Source organism: Haliaeetus leucocephalus, unplaced genomic scaffold (genome assembly GCF_000737465.1).
Source record: "Haliaeetus leucocephalus isolate CR32 unplaced genomic scaffold, Haliaeetus_leucocephalus-4.0 Scaffold751, whole genome shotgun sequence".
Taxonomy (NCBI): domain Eukaryota; kingdom Metazoa; phylum Chordata; class Aves; order Accipitriformes; family Accipitridae; genus Haliaeetus; species Haliaeetus leucocephalus.
In genome coordinates, this window is record NW_010973187.1 from 17,523,497 (window position 1) to 17,546,404 (window position 22,908).

Here is a 22,908-nt window from a genome sequence, read left to right on the forward strand (position 1 = left end):
GAGAAAAGGAGGCTGAGGGGAGACCTGATCGCTCTCTGCAACTACCTGAAAGGAGGGTGTAGCCAGGTGGGGGTCGGTCTCTGCTCCCAAGTAACAAGTGCTAAGATGAGAGGAAACGGCCTCAAGTTGCACCAGGGGAGGTTTAGATTGGATATTAGGAAAAATTTCTTCACCGAAAAGGTTATTGAGCACTGGAACAGGCTGCCCAGGGAAGTGGTGGAGTCACCGTCCCTGGAGGGGTTTAAAAGACACGTAGATGTGGTGCTCAGGGACATGGTTTAGTGGTGGACTTGGCAGTGTTAGCTTAATAGCTGGACTTGATGATCTTAAAGGTCTTTTCCAACCTAAACGTTTCTAATATTCTGATTCTATGAAAACAGTCCCTTTTCTGCCTAAGCAGTAGTTAGTAATTTTTCTCATTATAAAGCAAGAATGTTTATGTGAAATGTTGCCACGCTTTTTTTGTAAATAGTCTTGTAAACCTAAAGGCTGAAATAGCCTTTCCAAGCACATACCAGCTTCATTTTCACTGCTGTCAGTCTGAGTGATATTTTAATTTTTTCTCCCCCTAAAAATACTTCAGTCCCGTAACTGATAGATAAATGAGAGAATCCCCAGGAAATGCTGCAGAATGTTTCTATTTGCCAGCACAATAAATGCAGAAGCTAATAAATGTCCTCTTACATCAGGAGGAGGCGTATAATGAGTAAATGATGGGAAAAGGAGTTTGGGAAATAAATGATCAATCCAATCTACGTCGACAAACAATTTCTTAATAACTTGGCCTTCGGTGGGAGCGAGGGCTCTGTTCAGCCCAGAGGAGCTGCTGAATCTCTGCGCTAGAGACGGGCCCTTTACATCTGGCAGCTGATGGATTTTGTGAGGCTGTTTTAGGTCACTGAACAATAAGCTGCGATTCAGACACAGCCTTTTTCATGGGAGGTTTTGATGGTTCACCATTTGTGTACGTGTGCATGTAGGGAAAAGGGGCAGCAGATTTAATCCTCGTTTCTGTTTCTAGACAGTAAGCACAGAGAATGCTTGTTTTGGGAAAGCTTTGTGTAACGGACACTGTTCACACCGTGCTTGAGGAAATCAATCCTCTCTGTTGTGTCCTGGTATAGGTATATCATCTTTCTCATCTCATTTTATTACACTCTTCATGTGCAAGAGATCAAGTCCTGCCCAGGAACAGTTGTGTTTAGTGGCGATATTCTTAATATCGGGGAGAGTCTGGCCACAGTAAGAGTTGAACCAAACTCTTAGGATGTGACCGCATTTTAAGCCCACTGCAGAGAGGGGAAGACAGATGTACCAGATTTATTTATAACATTAGTCATGGCACATATCTCAGCTTTGGCCGGGCTTCGCTGCAGAAGGAGTGAAAGGTTAAATAAAGTTGGGGGTTTTTGTATTGAGAATACAATACAGAAATGCAAAATTCTGTATTTTTCTGTATTCTGTGAAACGCCCCAGAAACTAAAGTACTAGCTTTAAAGTTGGGAAAAGGAACTCAAATTCAAGATGACCAGGAGGGTTTGTAGGAAGAAAACTGGGGAAAATAGGAGAGGAGAAAGAAAATCAGTATAATGGACTTGGTGGCAAGCCTAGTGACAACTTCTTTTCAGCCAAGTTTTTGCTTTGAAGAGAGCAAAACCAATTTGTCTTGGGCATTTACGCAGATTCCTTTAAAATCCCTGCCTCCCTATTCCTTCAAAAGGGATGAAATAGACGGCATTGAGTTTCTGTATTTGTGAGATCCTTCCTGGAAAACTAATGTGCTGTTTTTACACTAGTACTTCCAAGGGGAAAGTTTCTTCTCTTTTGTATTCTAACTGTTTTTCAGCCTGTTTATGGGTTCTGTGTCTGGTAACGTGCTCGGTATGAAACAGGTCCAGCTCAGCTGCGCAGGGGCTTGTTGTTGCTCTTGTAGTTTTTAACTGGGATATCGACACAGCTTAGCAAAAGCCGTAGTGAACCATCAGTAGCTGGGAGAGGGGACAGAAATGATAATGCCAGCCTGGTGGCGTGTTCAGCTCTCTTTAAGCGTGTCAGAGAGAATTGAAAGTTCCCCCATCTTATGCCTTTCTAACTGAAAAGCATTATACCTGAAAGCTGAGACTTTTCAATATGTTTCTATTCACATGCATATTTCTATGCCTCAAAAGGCCTTTCCTTTTGAAATATGGAAAGATAATCATGTGTTTGAAATGAGTAGATACTCTGCTGCCACTTTTGAAATCTTCATTTTTTTTTTTCCCCATGTCAGAGAGTTTAACCGTTTGCATTACTGTGGGCCATAATCATGTAGGAATATGTATTTATGCGCACTAAAACACGAAAACATAGCTGCAGTAATTAGGAAGCAAGTTCCAATGAACCATAGCAGAGGAGTTCAAACATATGTCTAATTCTCAGAAAAGAATTACAATTTTTTAAAATGTCTTCCCTTAATAACATGTCGGTGTTTTCCATATCTGGTACCACTGTAATCCAGTTAAAGATTTTTTCCTGCAACAAAATTTAGTGCTTGTTTGTCTATATATTTATCAAACATAAAGCCCAAAGAAGACATTCCTTGTTCCCAATAGATTGCAGCAATAATACAGAGTATTTTTTTGGTGCTTGAAACCATATGTATTTTTAAAAGCATTGCAGATAATTGTTGCTTCATGCCAGCTCAAATGTCTGTTCGTGCCAAACTTGCTCCACATTTCAGTAGCTAATTCTCACTAGCCTACAGCTTTCAAAAGTAGAAGCATAGTAGTGCTTGGCAGTGGTTAATGTGATATGAATTGTAATTATTGCTTTCTACAGGTATAAATGAATTTTGACCTATGTTATAGAAAGTGCCTCTATTTTTTTAATAAATGGCAATTTTGCCTTTGAGTAATGAGTAAATGTTTGAACAGAAAATCTGTTTGATAATCCTACTTCTGTTTCATATCTTAGAAAATTCACCATTTTTTCATTGCCGCAGTTTCTCCAAGCAAGGGAAGAACAATGCAATCATCAAAACATCATATTGAAAGTGAATTCTCTGATAAAGTCTATAGAAGCAGATACCGCACAATTTATTTTCTAGAGAAGTAAGCGAGTTAAAATATGCAATCTTTTGTATTAACCATTTTATTCAGCAAAATATATCCAACCATGAAGGCACTCATTTCTTGCTTAACTTGTCTAACAGGCTTTTAAAAGTGCGCATGTGTGCATCATAGTTGCATTTTTTTAACAGATTCCATTTTTAAGATAACAAATTGTTATTTTTCATATCAGGTGGTGATAGGGTTGCACATGTATTGCTGTTTAGTGCACTGAAATAGCATAATGCAAGTCACAAAAGTATGTATTAAAGACTGTTCTAGATTGTAGTGAATGATATCTCATGCATTATTTTTCAGCAAACCCTACTTTGTGGGATTTACAGTAGAGTTAGGTGCTGGATGTATGCGTGGCTTTTGTGATTACCATAGTAATACGGAGATTTTAATGCTTTTTCTTATCCCCACCTCCCACTGGGTTTCAGTTGCGCAAGCTTTGTATTCAGTAGGTAACGTTGGAAGTCAGCGCAACATGCCCAAACGATCTTTTTTAGAAGCTAGGTATTGTTCAATAAAGCATAAGGAGAAAAGAAAAGGTGTTTTGGAATAAGAGAAGAGCCGCAGTCTTAAATCAGGACTCCAGGAGCCCCTTTTTCGGGGGTGCCATTCCCACCCTGTGTGTCAGACGCTCGGGAGCTCTACTTGTCCTTACTCAAGACACATTGATATAGTTTTCTGTAGTTGAAGCTGTTCAATGTGGTGTGTTTATAGGAAAAACTGTTCATATCTTTGCTGGTTTGTCCCCTTTAATACCAGTGAATAGATACACTATTTTTTTGACTTAATGCTACCAAATAACACATTCCCAGCGTAACACACCCCTTGAAACGAATACAGACCATACTTTATTCGTTGCACATTTCAAACAGCTTCCATGATCTTCCTTCCTTCTTAAGAATTTACTGCTGCTACTATCACTTAATTTTTTGAAACTTTCTTTAATTATATGTTTAAAAGAATGTGCAGAATGCTGAAGACTTGAGAATCTCTTGTGGCTGAGCAGGCAGTAGTATTTCAGTAAGCTTTCAACTGGGCAAAACAAAATATTGCTGTGTATAGGTAAGATGAATTATTAGATAGCAGTGGAGGTTGGACTTCCTTTTGTTAGAAAATATGAAGAAGTTGTGGGTTTTTTTTAAACACATTTTCAAAAGCAGAAAACGACTCTTCTAAATTCAGAAAACTTCAATGAATTTTTTTCTTTGAATTGTTGCCATGAACTGACAGATACTTATAAAATTGAAAGAACTTCATAAAAACCTGAAAAATCCTTACAAGACCTGTGGTTTTATATGGGAAAATCAAGTATAAAATGCTATGCGTGTTTGTACCATAAAATGTGTGGAATATTTTTGAAGTGGGAGTTTTACCACTGGTTAACAGAACAAGGGGTTTTTGACAATATTTGAGGGGACAGATGATGTCTTTTTATTTGACTAGCTGATGTAATTAAAACAAGCTTTCAAACACATGAACCTATTTTCATGTGGCTCTGAGTTTACTGGCAGTATTTTACTTCTCTTCTTGTCCAGACTTTATGAAATAGCATGAAAGTGGAGATAGAGTAAATAGAAAGCTTCAGTGTGCTGGTACCATAAATACAATTCCTGGTGGCATGATCCATAGGACACAGACTTAATACAAATGAGAAATCATCCTTGGAGGTGTTCTAAGACTCAACTGGACAATGTCCTGAGCAAGTTGGTCTAGTTGGACCTGATTTGAGCCAGGGCCTTGGAATAGATGACCTCTGACGGTGCCTCCTAAATTTTTCTGAGTTGGCACTATAAAATGAAGCTTGCTCGTTCAGAGAATTTATCTTACCACTTGTTACCTCTGGAGAATGAATAAATAATTACAGTAATACATGCAGCATTGCAAAGAGCTACTGTAGTATTCAGTAAGCTTACAGTGATGTAGATCCTACAAGGTGTTTCCAGATCTTATAATAGCAAAATGGATGTTTTTTCCCATAGTGGGTTTAAGATAGCTGACCAAATCAAAGATATGGGAGCTTTTATTGACTAGCTTCCCTACTAAAGAGGAGAAAAAATATTGACTATATCAAGTGCATTTTGAATACTCCCAAACATTATATAGATATAACCTGTTATGTAGAATAAACTGCAAAAAATCAGAACTTGCAAAAACTTCCATATATTTATCAGGCAACTGTGTTAATCAATAGAGAGTTATAATTTATCTAGCTAGATCTGTTGCTGTAAGGAATGAAGGAGAATTATAAATTATTGTGGTTGGGTTTCTGGTATTTTGAAAAGAACTACTATGTGTAACTCTTCCCTCAGTTGTTATGTACTATTTTGGTGTTATATTGGCATAGTGCAAATGTATTACAGAGTATTTGCCGCAGAGAAGCTCGTCTAACTTGCGGTGTCTTTGTATATCCTCCTTGCTGAGACAATGGCAGTGATGCATCTTCCCTAATGTAGCTTAAAGTGGAAACTTCTAGTCTGCATTAAATACCTGGGTTCACTCGGTAGTTGCCGGTGAGAGATAGATGCCGCTGAAAGATGATCAAACCATCCCATCAATTTGGCAAGGGAATGATTTGCCATCACATTGTTCTTGTGTTTTGCTGTTGATTTTTGAGGAAGCGTAGTACAAGCATCTATCTATAGGTAGCCGAGATTAGGCATGATGAATCCCATCCTAAGAGACAAATACCAGCACAGGTAGAGGGATTAGCAGACCTGCTTCATAATAACAACAGTGACCTACACGGGCAAATTTAGAGTTCCCAACATGTGCCAAAATAAATGGACACGGTGTGAGGGGACTAGGTATGTAATGCAGACTGCGTTCTCAAGAAACAACGGAAAATCTGTTCAGACTAATGAGGAAGAGGTCTCTGCAAAAGGCTGTGGATGACTGGAGAAATACAGGTGTATAGCACAAGTGATCACTTTGAATGGAAAGGAAAAATAAAGACACCAGTGGGAGAATATACATATGTAGGAGAGAACATACACTAAATACCTGCGGGATGGTTGAAAGGCAGAGTAAGGGCTCCGGCTTGAAAGATGCGCTGAGCACTGCAGGAGGGAGAATTGAAATGGATAGTAGGAGTAAACAGAACCTGCGAAGAATGCAGGAAAAAGAAGCCCAGTAAATAGTGGGAATCATCTTTAGAGATCACAAAACATAGTTATAAATTATGAATGTTTTTAGAGGTCTGCATTTCAATTATTTGGCCTAGCATATCATCCAGCTGTAGGAATTTTGTGGCACGTTGCCTTATTACTTGAGAGCGACCACGTTTTTTACTTCCAAAGCAATGTATTTGGTGCTAATGATTATACTGTGGCATGTGGAGACACTTAATTGGTTTCTTTTTCATAGGTCCTGGATTTTTTATTTAGCAGGTTTTTGAGTGAGAAGGCCACCTGCCTTAGTTTTGGCTGCATTTCTTTCAGAAGGCTGTTTCCGAACAGAATGGGTCTGCTGGGACACACTGTTGTAAGAACATTGAAAAATTCTCACATTATTTTGATTTAAACATGCTTGGAGCTCATTTCATTTCTTGCTTTGCTAAATATGAGCATAGTTCTCAATCTAGACTGAGTGTAAAGTGTAGTTTTCTTGGATTCGGCTACTTATCAGTCGTGGAAACAAATACATACAATGTTTTTCACCAAGGAATTTTTTTATATCCTTAGCATTCTTGTTGTACCAGTCCTGGTATTTCCTCACTGCTCGCACATGGTGTTCAAAACAGTTGCAAAAGACCATCCCTCAAGTTCTTCAGTCACTTCATAATCACCAAAAACTGTTATTGATATGTAGGTTTTTTACAGTTTTGCTTAGTTCTTGTTGTACAGCATCAGCTGTCAGCCAGTTGATATTTTGTGATTGAAAGACTTTCTGCTGTGGTATCTTTTAGGTGGTTTGACATGGATCACGAACTTTGCACTGAGAAAGGATGGTCTCTCTGTATTCAGCTCCTCTTTGCTGATCCTGACATCATCAAAATCTTTTCATGTGACAGTGATATAAACAGCCAGATACCAACATTTAGAATATTTGTGCTGGAAATACTCAAAAAAGTCTGTTGGTCTGACCGAATGCAAATATTAAAGTGGTCCTGAATAAAAAGCTCATCCTACTTGGATACTGCAGCTTGTAATTCCACAGTATGAGAGCTTTGGTAGTATCGATCAAACTTGTTCTTGAGTCTCAGTGTTATATCGGCGTTGGCTGTGCTGAGCCGGTTACCTGAGGAAAGTTACCACAACCTGATACCAGTTCAGAAGAACAAAGACACAACTTTTTGAAGCTGTGATATAGGGACAGGAACAAGCCTGTGAGATGATGCTGTTGCCAGGGCTGTTGGATTGAGAGAGACAGAATATTTTAGAATTTCTTTCAAGAACTTTATTCTTGATCTCTTGAGGGTTGCGCATAAGTGTTATTTGTGGCACCATTGTGCTTTTCAAAAAATGGTAATCCTGCACTCATTATGCCCGTAGGCAACCAATCTCGCTGAGCAGTGGTGGTGGTAGATCTAATAAACAAAGCTAAACCCAGCTACTTTCCATTTATTTGAAAGAAGATACAGCTAATCTGTGATTCTTTATGTTGGGCTTCTGCCACAAGATGAATTTCACATACAGCTGCAGAGCAGATTGCAAATCTACAAGCCAAAATAGATTTTCATTCTGATATCAGATATATCTCTGAGTGTAAGCATACATATTCGTAGAATTATTTGGATTGGAAGGGGCCTTAGGAGGTCCAACCTCCTGCTCAAAGCAGTATCAACACTGAGGACAGAAGAGATTGTTCAGTGCTTTGTCCAGTTGGATCTTTGAAAACCTGCAAGGCTGGAGATACCACAGCCTCTTTGGATCCCTGTCCCCCTGCTTAATTATCCTTGGAGGGAAATATTTTCCCTTATATCTATTTGAAACTTCTGTTGTTTTGATTTACAACCATTGTCTCTTTTTCTCCCACTGCACATCAGTAAAGAGCCTGTCTCCATCCTGATAACCTTCTCTTAGGGCTTTTAAAGCTGCTGTTAGGTCCCCCCAGATTTTCCTCTCCTCCCAGCTAAATAAGTGCTGTTCCCTTGGCCTCTCCTCATTAGGCATGTTCCCCCAATTTGGTGTTACCTGTGAACTTGGTGAGCATGCACTCCATCTCTGGGTCATTGATAAAGATGTAAAACAGGGATGGCTGTGGTATAGACCTCTGAGGAACTCTACATGTAGCTGGCCTCCAAGTGGAGCCTGATAATCCAGCCAAATTTTCACCCATAATTCACAGAAACAATTTTCTCTTATTCTTTTGATGACTTTAATGAGGTATCTCTCTGCCTCTGAAAGGTGACCAAAATGAGTTTGAAACAGGTGGTGTTTAAAGTGGTTTTCCCAGACCATTCCTCTGACTGCAGAGGCTGAGGAACATGATCTTAAAATTATGGTTGCTGTAGTCCATAGATGACCTACCTTGAACTCGGAGCTGTCTCTGTTACGAGTTTGCAACAACAACTTTGCGGATAAGCTCAAATCGTTTTCCCTTGAGTCTCTAATACCACTGGACTTTGTAAAAGTTACTCATGTAGCAGATGAGCTGCAGTTACACATGAACGTAACAGAAGACTTAAGGTAAATTGACTTTGTGCTGCTGTAGCAAAAAGACATTTTTTTACTAGCCAGATATATACACGTACATTGAAATAAAACTTTGGGGCATCCTTTTAACTCACACAAGGCATCCAAGGCTCATGCTGATCCTAGTTTGCTTGTGAGCTGAAGTAGTTCCCTATGGTGTGGCTTTTGTTATGGGAATGTGGCTCGTTGTATCTGTATTTAAGAACTCCATAAAGGCAACCAACAACGGGAATTTTAAATCCGTTATGAATGTGCTGTTCCTAGTGCTGCAGTCTGTACCCAATGCCACTGGGAGAAGGGATTCCTCAACGTACATTTCTTGGGCATCAGGCCTGGCAGCAGCAATACCGATTCCTATATGCCTCAAAGACAGCACTTGGCAACTTGACATGTTCATATGCCATTTTGGGGGGAGAAAGTCTGCTTTACGACACGGAGAAATAATAGCCATTGGTACCTTAGGGAGAATGTAATTTATAATGTATATTGGTGAAAGGGGTGAGGCTGAGAAGGAAGGTTGTAAACAGGAATCATTTAGATGAGGCATCTTGTCATCAGTAGGAGATGTAAATATAGTTGTGCATTTACACGTGCATCTCGAAGATTGAGAACATTTGTATTAAAGACCGTACTACAATTACATGCAGATTAGATGCTTGGCTGAGTAGCTGTAAGAACTTTGAATAGATTTGTCCTTTTCACAAAGGTTTTCATTTTCTTTGGCAGCTCTGAGTGTTAACAAATTAGAGATCAATGTTCTACTAGGGCAGAAAAGTGAAGTGAAGCATATCTTGGGAGAAACTTTAGAGACATTAATAGTTGCAGTTAAAGGTATTAGTTAGTGGTGCCTGAAAAACAGAATTGGAAATTCAAAAGAAAAGGTCAAAGGATATGCTATTTTCCCCATTTTCTGCTGATAACTGAGTTAAGTACTTTGCCCCACTTGCTGCACATTGAATGTGTACTGTTCGACAAACACACGTCATGAAATCAAACAAATGATGCTGGGAAGTGAATTGTTCTCGCAGAACATTTGCCAGGATACAGCATGTGTTTCTCCATTGTTTCCTTTGTTTGAGTGGGTCGTAGTACTGTCTCTTTCTCTGGCTTCTTCAGCATATTTGGGCGCGTGTTTGCCTTTTCATCCCTCTGTAGAAACAGGTATGTGGTGGCATGGATGTCCAAAGTCCTCCCTTCAGTCCCTAATAGTTCAGACACCTATTCTGTGTGAACTCCAGGACGTAAGAGGAAGATGGCCATAGATGTTTTAGAAAGGCTCTGGACTAAAGGCCAGAGGAGAGGGAATTGCACTTGAATTTGAGCCAATGCAGGAAACGTACCTCTAGACAAACTCCACCAAAATCCTGAAAATTGCTCTTAGCCTTAACTTCCTTACTATCCAGATGTCCTCTGTAGGCTTAGGCCAGGATCCCAGATCACTACCTTAGCTTTTTTTTAATCGTGGGGCTTCTCTTTCAGCTTGTCTTCTCTCTCCATGCCTTGCAGCTACTTTTCCCCCTTCTTGCACATCAAAAGTTCTTCTCTGCTATGAATGCACGTCCCCCGATCTGTCCATGCATCTTTAGCCTCTGACTATTTCTGAGTTGTCCTGAACATCCTCGTTATGTGGTCGGAGTCCCTCATGGAGGGACCTGTTGGATGCTTCTCTGAAGGTTACTTTTATGCTGCAGTTCAGAATTGGAAAACTGGTTTGCTTTGGCAGCAACCATTCTTCTATGGAAAGATGCTCCTTTTGAATAGAGTTTCATGAAGGCTGAATGCCCTATTATTTTCAGCCCTATGACGGGTACAGAGAACTTTCTAGTCGATCCAGTGGGTTCTGATGAAGGCAAAACAATACCAAAGGCAATCAGTCCCCTCATTCAAAAAGGAGCTCATAATAGCATGTAAAAACCCCAACAAGAGCAGAAGTCATAAGCATTACGTAGGTTCCCTGAATGCAGAATTGAACATCCTTCATTTCATCTCTGGAGTTGAAAAATGCAACAATTGGCTGAATAGCGCAGCTGGACCAAATGAGAGAAGTCATAACTTGTATAAAAAATAAGTTATCTAAAAATTCAAGCAAAGGCTTGATCTGATGACATTTCAGAAGAAATTACTTCATATATCATTTTAATAGCATTTGAGGTAGAATAAAGATGCATGATTACTTGGGAATCTGTATGACGTTATATGCTTGGTTTTCCATAGCTTATTAAAATCGATTCAGAGACAAATAGAGGTTTTTAATTCAAATAAAGATGCCATAAAAATGGTCATGTACTTATAAAGCTGTAATTTAATATAATTTGGAACTGGGATGTATGCACACTAGGGTGGGTAATCTTATTCTCTTTTTGTTATTTCCCCTTCCCCAATTCCTTCTCTTTTTGCTCACTTGTTGCTTTTAGTGACAGCTTCACAGATCAAACATGACTGGGTGTTTTAACTTTATTTCTTCCAACAGTTGCTCTTGCCTTTTTCTTTATAATCCACGTGGTCTACTTCATAGTTTGTGTAACAGTGGGGCGTGATCTAGTGATCATACACCTTTCATGGTCCCCCCGGTACCCAAAACACACTCCTGCGTGGGTTTCCTTTGCACAAGTGCTGTAATTGGTCTCTTTGGACAGCGGTGGCTGTGCCAGACTTCTTGTTCCTACTTTGCAGCACGAGAACAGGATGGGGACTGTGTTGGTCTTGAGGCTGGATTCAAACCTGTGAAGCAACTCTATAGGCTTAAGAGCTATTCCTTCCTTCGGGCTTTGGAAATCTTCTCTTTTAAGGCTGTATAGATCTCAGGCTGCATGTCAACAGATTGAATAAAACAAAATGCTTCATATTATCTGCAAATGGGTTCATGAAAGATACTGAGATGAAATGGCCAGAAGTTCAATTAAGGGATAAAAGAAAGCTTAACTTCAGCAGATGTGGATTAAAAAGAGGCAAAGAAAACTTTCCAATTTGCCATTCAGGGAACATGATAATCTTTGCCTGCCGATGCTTTGAGTCCTTCTGTGGGGGAGGATGACAAGGAAAAAGAAGTCTTTAAATTAAAAATTCTCCCCTGATTCTCAAAGGTGCCAAACAGCCCAAGCTCTTCATTGCTTTGGTGGGTGGAGCAGGTGCTGAGCTGCTCTGAAGTCAAGCTGTGCTCATTTTTGTCTTTCACAGCACTAACTTGAAGCAAAGGCCAGATTTGTCTCTTTTGTATGGAAGTCACACGTCTTTTTCTTTGTCAAATAAACTGTTAACTACGTAACTATTAAATTAAATTAAAAAAAACCCCTTAAATAGGTTGCATGAATGTTACTCTCATATTGAATCTGTTCAGGGCTTTAAGAGCCAAGGGGCTTAAAAGAAAAATTTCAATGCCAAAAAGAAGTCACGGTATGTCTGCAGTGAAAACAGTTTCAGCACATTTGTAATGAAATAGTGCATATAGGTGATGTGTCTTTAGTGAAATTAAATGAGGGCCCTCAAGTTCTCCTGGTTCTTTTGATAACCTTTTATCAGCTTGGATGACACAAGATCTTTCAGAACTTTATCTGGCTGAAAATCTGAAGATTTTCAGTAGAGAGTAATACATGCACTTCTGCTTCGAGGTCCCACATGCAGACAAAACAGCTGACCTTCTGAGGTTCTGTAGGAATTTATTTTCTTACACAGACCTTTGAAATCAGAGCTGTCTAGCAAAATAATTCTTCTATTCCTCCACAATATGTTCTTTAAGAAGCTTCTGCTCTTACTTTTGTTCGGGGAAGATTATTTCAGGGGCAAACATGATGAAAGTATTTTTGCCGTGGTCAGTTCTCATTTTTCTCTACCTGAATTATAGCATTATTTATACTTGCTATGGCTCTGTGTATTTATCAGGGGAAATTGGATAGATTTAAAATTAAAATTCAAGTCCTCTTTTCTTTAGCTTCTCTTCCACAATGCCAGCCTATACTTTTCTCTGTTCCCTTCTTTGAAGGTAGCTCTTAAAAAGGCACTTCTTCCTCAAGAACAACTAATCCTGATCTTTCTTTTCAAAGAAGGTTACTAAAGTGAAAGGCATAGAAAATACTACTTGTCACTCAATTTGCTTGCAACCTATGTATTATCTTTGGGCCATAAACACTTAAGTAAGTAACTTAACATGTGGTGGTCCTAGTCAGGTCAATTAGATTGAAGTCACGCGTGAAAGTAGTCACTTGAGTGAACACTAATGAGGTTTTGCAGGTTTTTCAACAAAACTCTGAACAGCTTACTGCCTGTATGGTAACTAACAAGCGAGCACACGTTACAATGTTTTAAAAAATGTTGAGTAGGTAATTTTGGAACTGCATTTTAAGAATTTTCTTAAAGGAAACTAAAATTGGGCAGAGTGTGGATGCTTTCTGAGTTCAGGTTTTTGCCATTCCTGGGAAAACGTGCCTAAGCTTGTCCTACTCCAGTTCAGCAGGACAACTGATATTCCTATAAAAACATCAGTTCACACCTATATTAAAACAGTGGTTTCCCTCCTCTGACTCATATTTTGCTTATCTTACCAAAACCTTCTGCTGTACAGATCCAGGTGGGTAAGCAGAGAAAAATACAGTGTTTCCTACAGTGTAATTATCTGCTTGATGCTGCTGCCCAAGTGCTACTGAAGGTTGAGGATTACTCGCTCCTGGAGGACTGTCACTCTTGCACTGTCAAAATACATGTTGGCCAGTCCAAAGCCCAGACGGCCAGAAGAGCAGCTAAATACAACGTACTGTGCCAATGCCGTGAGACTGAGAAGGACAGGAGAGCTGAGGACATCAGAGGCACAGCCTGAAAGAGGGGGACTGGGTACAGAGAGTTGAAGAGGCTGTGAGAAGGTAGGAGTTGGTTAGCAGGAGAGTCTCCTCTTTCGGAGATACAGGGTGGGAAATACAGTTAAGAATAGGTTGATGGAAGAGTAAGCTGTCTGGATTGAGGGAACAGGGCAGAGAAGTTGATAGCTATTGGGAATATCAGAATCTGTAAGAGAGCTTGGCCAGGAGAAGTCAATCCTACCTGCTGCTTTACTAGATCAGGTAGAACAAGACTGTATTGAAAGATCTCAAGCATCATAATTTTCCAGGTGATGCAAGCTCGTTGTCATGATTTTATTTATATAGCATTTCTAGTGTTCAGTGAATTTCTTTTTTTCTCTTCCCCCAGCTTGCTCTTCACCAATTATTTTTTTTCAAGCTTTCTCTGCTGAAAGAATAACCAAATGCTAAACTCAAATACTTGCAAGTTAGAAAATGTCAGAATAGAAGGCAGTGGGCTTCTTCAGCTGACATGGACCTCTAACATATCGCCATACCTGCTCCTGTAATTGCTGGGGTTCCCCCATATGACCCTACTTACTTAGTGTGCACAGCATCCATTATTTATTTCACAGCATTGAAACTTTGAAAAATTACTAGTTTCTAATAGGCTTTTCTGTGTTACCATTCCCATAATATTAAAGAAATGAAAATAAATTTCCTAATTCCTGTGGAAGGTAATTAAGGCTAAAGTTCTTTATGCATGGCAAAAGCATGGTGACTAATGATCACAAGTATCTTTTGTGCTCAGTAAGAGGTAGGTAAGGCATGATGTCTTGGAATCCTTAGCTTTTTCTGGCATTTTGTTTTTGGGAATAGGACTCTCACTTTTCAGTTATGGCTGTTCAGCTGGGGTTTATCCCTCCTGGCAGTCATGGTGCCCTTTGGGACATAACCCTAGGACTAGATTTTAGTCATTGTGTGTGCTGGAGGATGACCCAGCATCAATGTCTGCCTGTTCTGCTCTTTATCCTATGCGTGTGCTCTTAATACTTGCCAGAGTCCTGAGCTGGATGAGTATTTGGTCTGATCCAGTACGTCAATTTTTATTGTAAAGGTGGGCAGTTGTCTCTTCAGTCAAGCAGACGGCACATGAGGAGCATGCACACAAGTGGGTTAATTTCCCCCAACTTTAGCAGCTTTAAAGTTAATCACCTATTTTGAGTTAGTTATTCAGGCCCCCATTGAGTCGGCAGCGACAGAGTAATTTATGTCATTCTGAATACTCTGTGAGACGGGAGGAATCTGCTAGCGAGCACACCTCAGTGATCAGTTTAGACTACACACTTGACTTTGAAGAAGCTAAGGTTTAGTCACCAAGAACCAAATTTGCTGCTTTATTTTGATACTGAAGTCAAGCAACATGCCCACATTGTGCAAGAACTCCATAACAGATACAGAAATAGCATCTTCTACATAATCTGGGATGATGATTAATTGCCATAACCCTGACGCTTCTGTTCCCTCTTGGAAGTTCCTAGTGTCTTTTGTAACACACTTCCTGCACTTTCATACTTCTTGCAATAAAAGAGACTGTGGAGGTCTACAGAAAGCCTTCTTTTTGTTATACAGCAACAGAGAAATCTTTAAAGAGGGGAAAATGCTGTGTAACTTTAAGTGAAGACCATTTTATAATGCATGTGCCCGAGGGACCTAAATCAGACAAGGGAACTTGGTTGTAGTATTTGCTACCATTTTAGTGCCTTATTTAGTTAAAAGAATCCTAGGAATATATAGAAAGTATATATGTCTGGAATGTAATAAACATAGCTGAGCTTTGTATGTTCCTGCACATGGCGCTTGATGCAGAATGGGAGGTGGTCTTGCGTTTCTGTTTCTTTCCCTTTGTCCTCCCCGTGCACGCTTTGGGGAGAAAACAGCTGCATTTGGTGTATCTGCTGGAACTTGTGAAGATCCACAGGCCTGATCCAGACCTGCTCTCTGATAGTTTGCCACTGCTGCTAACCTGAGAATTGGACCATAGCTTTTTTCCTCTGCTTTGTATTGAGCAGTACATGAATATAAAGACTACACATACAACATAAATACATGTATTTATCTAAAGAGTGAGGAAATTATTTAGGTTAACAGTGCTATGTTATAGCACCATTTTTTTCTGTATTTAGAGAAATGACCACTGCATTCTTATCTTGAGGATTAGGGAGGACTTCTAAAATGAAACTTCATCAATGGATTATGGAGAGTCTATCTCTAAAAGAGAACCTGAATGAATTTCAAAGGAAGATCTGATCCAAGAAACACAGCACACTTTATCTAAGATAACAAATGATTTCTTGATAGCTTGAGTCTACTGCAGGATTAAAACTTCTTGGCATATATAGCAGCTCAGTTGATCACTTGAACTGCGATTAAAAAGTAGAACAAGTACACTCAGAATATTGTTTTTGTGTCAGAAATGCTCCTTCATGGTTGAAAATGATAAAAAATTGCAATCGATCCTTACAACTGTTGTGTTCATCTTTATTGATCAGGCAAAAGAAAGATAAATCGCAGCCCAAATAAGATTATAGTAAATGTTAGCATCGGAGGGGACTGGAGGATGATAGAGAGCTATTCATCATTTCAGATGGTGACCTGTCCGCGCTCACACCGTAGTCAGTCTGCTGTCTAATCGCATACCTATTGATTTCATCTATGTCCAAGGAACCTGGATGTGACTGTCATTGGGCAGCTGAGATTGCTAAGTGCAAGGGGGTCACTGGTGTGAGGAGGATTTCATTTTCATTTTCTTACTGGCCAACGATGATTTATGAAAAAATAAATGACCTCAAGTCACATGCATGGAAACCTTGATTCCAGTACAAAAGAATTATTAGGTCTGAATCTCAGAAGCAAGAGTGCAGTAGACCACTATGCTCTTTGTGATCTGTGCATGACCTTTGACTCCAGTGGATGTTACGCAATTTGTTATAATTTGTGGTAAAATATTAGACTTGCAATACAATTTCACCCATGTCCGGAGCTGGTATTCTTTTTCAGTGATTTCTGTATTTTTCAAGATTATAATTCACAAGGAGGAACCTCAGAAGATGAGATCCTCAAATGGAAAGGAAAAATATTTTTTCCTTTTATTTTTGTAGATAGCACTGCCTGTTTCAGAGTTTCCATCAAGTGGTTTTGCTGTAGTGGGCTATCTTACCTGCATTCCTCATAACATAATTTGGCACAGATAAATGTTGCTCAGGACATGTTTACTAACCCAATGATCAAGGAGACTATGTCATCTTTGACTTTTACAAAAGAGTGATCTCTCTAGTTACAGAGTTTTTTAATATTTTTTTTTCCCCTAACCATGTTTTAGGCATATTGCTTTTTCATACACCAATGTCTTAAATAAATAAAACTGCTTACTTTACCCAAAATAAAATTGGAATGACGCTTTCCATGGACTGCATTGTGCCATCCATGTATGTTAAATGTTGTAAAGATGCGAAATCAATGTTGTGGCATGAATAACTTAAAACCATGGTATAAATAGGTAGATTGGTGAAATAAGGATTCAAAATGGTTTTTATGTAATCATGCGTTGTGTGATTGTAAGAGTTTTGTTGCCATGTTAACATGACTCCCTGGGATGCCAGGTGACTCAAGAGCTACAAAGCTACAGAAGAGTTCTTGCAAGTGCCAACAAAACCTTTATACATCTCCACGACCTGTTTTCCCCAGCATTCAGAGAAAAATGGTTTTATAGAACTTCTGAACTGCTTTAACTTTTCTTTATTCCTCCAACTGTGAAGCCAGGTGCCTTAGTTATTACATGTTAAGTCCAACTGTGTTAAGGCTATAAAAAAACCTCTTGAAAAATACCAAGTATATATTATCTAGATATGAAGCATCAAAACATTATAGTGATTTGTCTTTAAATATCCTATGTCCCACTGAGAAACTTTGCCATTTTTAAGTGTAGAAAAGTTCTATTGCTTGATGATTCAATCTTGTCTTGCCCGCATTTTGGAAATTAATGACTTGGTGGAACTGAGTGAAAGGCATTCCTGGGTTTAGGGGAGATGAAAATATATTCCGAAGCTGCCTGATTTTAAAAATTAAAATTAGCAACTGATTGAAGCAACCTGGAAGTTTGGAATATTAAAATAACTCACTGCGAGAGGCATTATCAAGGCAAAGAGCAAAAGAGAAAGTTAAGCCATAGTTAATTTATTGTGCAGCTTTGAAGTTTGACTCAAGTATCCCCTGCAAACTAGAAGGGGATATATGTGTAAGTAACACACACAGGGACGTGCAAAGAAGCAAGGATTCAGTATTTTGATTTTTTTTTCCTAATGGAGAAGCCTCAAAGGCTCCAACAGGACCTAGTGCTAAATATGTGATTCTTACCCCATATCTCTTTACGGTTTCCTCCCTGAGAGCCATCTCTTTTGCATAACCTTCCAGAAGCAAGAGGACACACTTATTTAAAAAAAACACAACAACCAGCCAAACAAAAAGTCATCTGTGAAACTTTGTAGAATACCTGATTTGAGGGGGGGAGGGGGGAGCAACTTAAATATCCAAATTAGCATTATTTACTAGATATAAGTATGTATATAAATGATATTATATGCAAACTGGTTTGTTTATTTGTTTTTTGTTTTTTTTTTACTTTCCAGAGTGCCCAGTTCTACAAAGTTACCACGGAGCAATACCAAAAAGCTGCTGATGAAGTGTCAGCTCGGTTCAAGTAAGTCTTTCTACTGTTGTTTTTGAGCCTGGCAGCTAGATATGTTCTTATCCACATTAAAATGCACAATAATTCCCCTTCCCCCTATCATAGGTCCTAACAGTCCATGCTGGTTATTGAAATGAGAGAATTTTGAAGAATTTGGAAGCCAGAGCATAGTAGCCATAAGCTGCATAGAAATTGGATGCGCAGTTAGTAATATACTAATTAATTTATATTTGATAAGATGCATGAAATAGTCTAAAAATATATTCCTTAACATTTTTTCTCTAATGGAGCACCAAAAATGTAGTTCCAGCTTTGCATTACAATAGTATTCATCCTGTGCTTGCGTGATTGGAAAGGATTTAAATTAGCAACTTCACTTTGCCCTTAACAGTGAAGGTCAAATTAAATAATTTTTATTAGTCCTGAGGATGGTTAAATGAAGATACAGTAATTGATGGATCAAAGTGACTCTGACCCTTAGCCTTGGACTCTTCCCTTTCTGCTTGTTCATCCCTTAGGCAGAAGGTTCCATTTATCATTTTAGTAAGGATACAGAGAGAACTTTTTACAGCCTTTTAGTTTCAGGAGTAACCAAGAAATGCTGTATAAAATGAATTATTCTGTGACCATTTTTAGGTTTGTGGAGGGATTGTCTTTCACTTTGGGTTTTGTTTCGGTTTTTGATGAGCAAGAAGAGAAAAGGCATTTCTGAGCTGCTGATAATTATATAAATAAAGTTCTTAATTGTAAGATAGACATAATTTTATCTCTTAATATCATGAATTTTTAAGTATTCTCTAGTGTATATATGAAGTCTTTGTACTGGTCAATGGTGCAGAGTATATTGAGGACTGAATTCATCTGTCCCTTAAACGAGAGGGGCAAAGTGACCATTGACTCAAAGTCTGATGTAAGCATAATTTGGAGCGTTTCCCCTTACGTATGGGAAGAATGGTATGTTGTTATTAATTGTCATTTTTTTCGTCTGTGGTAAGATTCCCATCAAGGGGGTATCTCTCCTTCCTCTGTTACACTTGGGTATTTTCAAGTTTTGAAATCTAATTATTGCCTAATCTGACTTTCATTATTCCAAAACAAGCCTTTGTTGTGATTTGAAGTACTAGTTGATAGCTCTAGGGGGTTGTTGTGGCCAGAGGTGGGAAATGGCTTTGGGTTTGGTTTCTTCACCCCAATATATTAATGATTTCCTAAGTAAATGCTTTTGGGTTCCTTTTTGCACAAATGGAGCCAGTAAATCCAGCAGGGGCCAGTCCATAGCATTAGGCAATGTCTAAGAATTCTCAGAAAACCATTTTGAAGGATGTTTCAGTCTATCTGGATAAAGAAAAGAGTGGTTAATGAAGAGGGATTTGAAGAGGGAATCAGAGATTCCTAACGCTTGATGAGATTGGTCTTTTCTTCATTCTCTTAAAGACTAAGGGCATAAATAGAAATCACCTATTTGACTAGTCTTTGCTGTAATGCCTCTACTGAAACTGCTATGCTTCCTTTGCACTTCAGGCCAAATTTTCCAAAAAATTATTATTTGGAGCTTTTTGATTAGTGGATCCAGTTTTGGTCCATTGCCTTAAAGAGCAAAAGGAAAACATTATGAAAAGAAAAAGGTATCTGAAGTATGCGCATAAATTGCAGTAGATTTGATAAAGTGCATGAAATATCAATATTACTTTATAATTTAAAAGTTTTCCTGATAGAAAATCCTGTTAAATGCCATGTCTTTTTATTGAAGGTTTAAGCTCAGCTGCTGTTATTTTATCACTGCCTTTTATATGTAACTTGATGGATAAATTATGAATGATTTAGTGAAACCTAAAGATGATGCTCTTTTGGTGTCACCAGGTACTTCTCATGTTCAGTTTAATTGCATGTGAGGATTGAGGACAGAGTTTCAAGAGATGGTGTTTAAAGAGCTTGTTTAATTGGCTGTAAAAGAAGAATTAAATAAGGTTGAACTGCTAAATTTTGTTAATGCATAAACCGATGTGCTGCACGTCAGTGTGATTTCAGGTTCTAAGTGCAAGATTAATAGATCTAATTGTGGTATCATTACGAAATAGTCTCACTTTATTTTATACATGTCTAGAATTAGTTACGAAGTTTTATTGAGATAACTTGCATTTCTTCAACTTTTTAAGCTACATCTCTTTCAAGAGCAAAGAGAAGTGGATAATTGCTTAAATATTTCCCGGATTTTCCTTTTCCTTCCTCCATTTAGTCCCTGAAATTACATCAGCTGTGGCTTCATCAGTCTTTGGGGATAACTCACCCCATTAAAAGGGAAGAAAACAAATATCCCACATAGACTTGGATCAGAGAACTGGCAGGTCTTCTGTACTTTGTCTGCAGTCCTTAATTGATGCCTGCTTATTACCTTCTCCAGCGCTGCCTGGATTAGACTGATATTCCAAATGTTCATGATAAATGTTTTATCTCTGTGAGGTCCTGATTCACATTGATCAAATTCTGAATTATCAAATGGTTCATCTCTTTAAGACACTAATTCACATTGATCAAATCCTAAATGACCAGGTTCAGTCAGTTCCTGCAGTACACAAATTGCATTAAAACAACATTACTAGAGCATGCTGCCTTTTCTAATGTAGGAGTTATGTTACCCGCAGTTACATTATAACCAGAATTATTATATTATGAAGATGTCTCTGTTATAATGAGAAGTTTACACAAGAAGAAAAGAATGCAATATTAGAGGAAGAGCTGGGCTTTGGGCAAAGATTTGAACTTTAGCTAATCAAATTGTATGTTTGTACTGTGGGGTTTTTTCCTTAATTTGAAGGGCTGGTAGCGGGAAATTTGGCAGCTGTGGTGGTGACATTTTATTCCCCTGTGGTGTCTAGAGCCAAGTAACATCTTGACTATTCATTTAGGAATACAGTAAGCGGATAGGGCAAATTCTGCCTAAAATAAATGTTTTTACTTTATCTTCTGTGGGGTTTGATTCCTTGTGGTAGATAGCAGACTTCATAGCTGCACACTAGTGCTTTTTCCAAAACATTTTGCTATTCCTCTCTGGCTCCACTGCTCTCTTGTAGACAACACGTAGTCGTTTCTTGCTGCTGGTTGCTTGGCAAAAACATACTCCCTAGCTGGCCAGACTGACAGAAGATCCAGGTCCTCTTTGGGGATGGGCTGTTCCTTTCAGCGGTGTTTGTGCAAAGCAAAGTAAGGGTGAGGTTTTCCCCGGTATCTCCGTGTGTCACTTCGATGTCACTTCCAACCTCCTGTGTCTGCAAGGAAGCCAAATGCTGGATCTTGCACATCACGGGGCAGGGTTTATATGCGTTGGTATGTTGATAGACTCCTGGATGAAATTATCCAGCGCTAACAGTTTTAATCATGGAGGATTCTTTGCATCATCCGGAAGCTTGGGTGTTTATTCTGAATTACAGATTTTGATGGCTTTATTCCCTTACTATGAGACTTTTGATCATGAACCTTGCCATCAGGAGGAATGCCGCCCAGGAACTGGAGGAGCGAGTTTGATTAAACACAGAAAGGTTTGGGATTTGCTCAGGCTGCTTCACACGGTACCATCTTCACACATTTGAGATGTTTTAAAAACAGTTTTACAAACTAAATCAATATGTTTCACGTGATCCTCGATCATTTCCATTGCTCTGATCACTGATGGAAGTGAGGGCTCGGTGATAGCCAGGCAACAGGCTATTACAACCCTGAAAATATGTTCAGCGGGGGGGTTGATTCAGGGTGGAGTGAACAGGAATAAATGACAAAACATCAATATCATGTCTTCCTTTAATTGGTGACTTCTGTATCACGAAGCTTGGTTTATTAATGTTTACTGAAAATAAAACTTAAAGCACAGTTATGTTTGATGCTTATCTATAAATACATAGAAACATTAAAAGTATTTCCTTCAAGTTGTGTTTTAGGCAATATTCTTTTGAACTGGGAAGTGAAGCTGAGAAAGTTTGTAATGAAGCCGTGTTAAATGAATAACAGTGACACTTTGATCTTCAAATACGATTGTTTCACAAAGCAGTGATGCCAATATTCTGGACATTGAAAAAAAACCAAAGCAGTATAGAGAGAAAATAAGCTTTTTAATGACAACATTGGACTGAGACCAGGGAAGCGTGGGTTTATTTCACTGTTCTCGTTACCCTTCTGATGTTAGGCACATATGGTGACTTTTAAGGGACTCTTCTGCACTATCTGTAAATTAGGAATATTGATAGTTCCTTAATGCAAATATCTTTAGTAACTATCATGTTGTACTCACATACTACTGTAGCATAGAAATCCGTGTTGGAGATATCCAGGCAAATAGTTTCTGCTTGTGCAGATCCACTGGTCAGAAACTTCCAGTTTTCTAGCAGTTCCTTTTGCTACCTTAATTAGCACTAGTCGCTTTTAAAAACTAAAGTTAAAAGGACAGATTATAAATTATTTGTGAAATACTACATAGTATTTTTACAGTAGCAGGAAATAGTAAGCTATTTAGAAATCCCTGGACCGAGCCTGCAGGCTTGCCTTCTTCTAGTTGAGCTCCCTTTGCTCAGCCAAAGATGATGGGCTCTGAATAGAAACATCCTGAATTAATCTTTTTCTCGTACAAATATAGCACGTGTATGTAGTGCTTTGTCATGAAACAATCG

At 38.7% G+C, this 22,908-nt stretch overlaps 1 protein-coding gene across 2 annotated transcripts in view; it reads left to right on the plus strand.

The window, feature by feature from the left end:
• CHCHD3 (coiled-coil-helix-coiled-coil-helix domain containing 3) overlaps positions 1-22,908 on the plus strand; it is a 155,069-nt gene that overhangs the window by 108,565 nt on the left and 23,596 nt on the right. For both annotated transcript variants that reach the window (XM_010581023.1, XM_010581024.1), the window contains exon 6: positions 18,192-18,262. In XM_010581023.1, the coding sequence (XP_010579325.1) occupies positions 18,192-18,262 (71 nt within the window). The remainder of the gene's footprint in view (positions 1-18,191; positions 18,263-22,908) is intronic.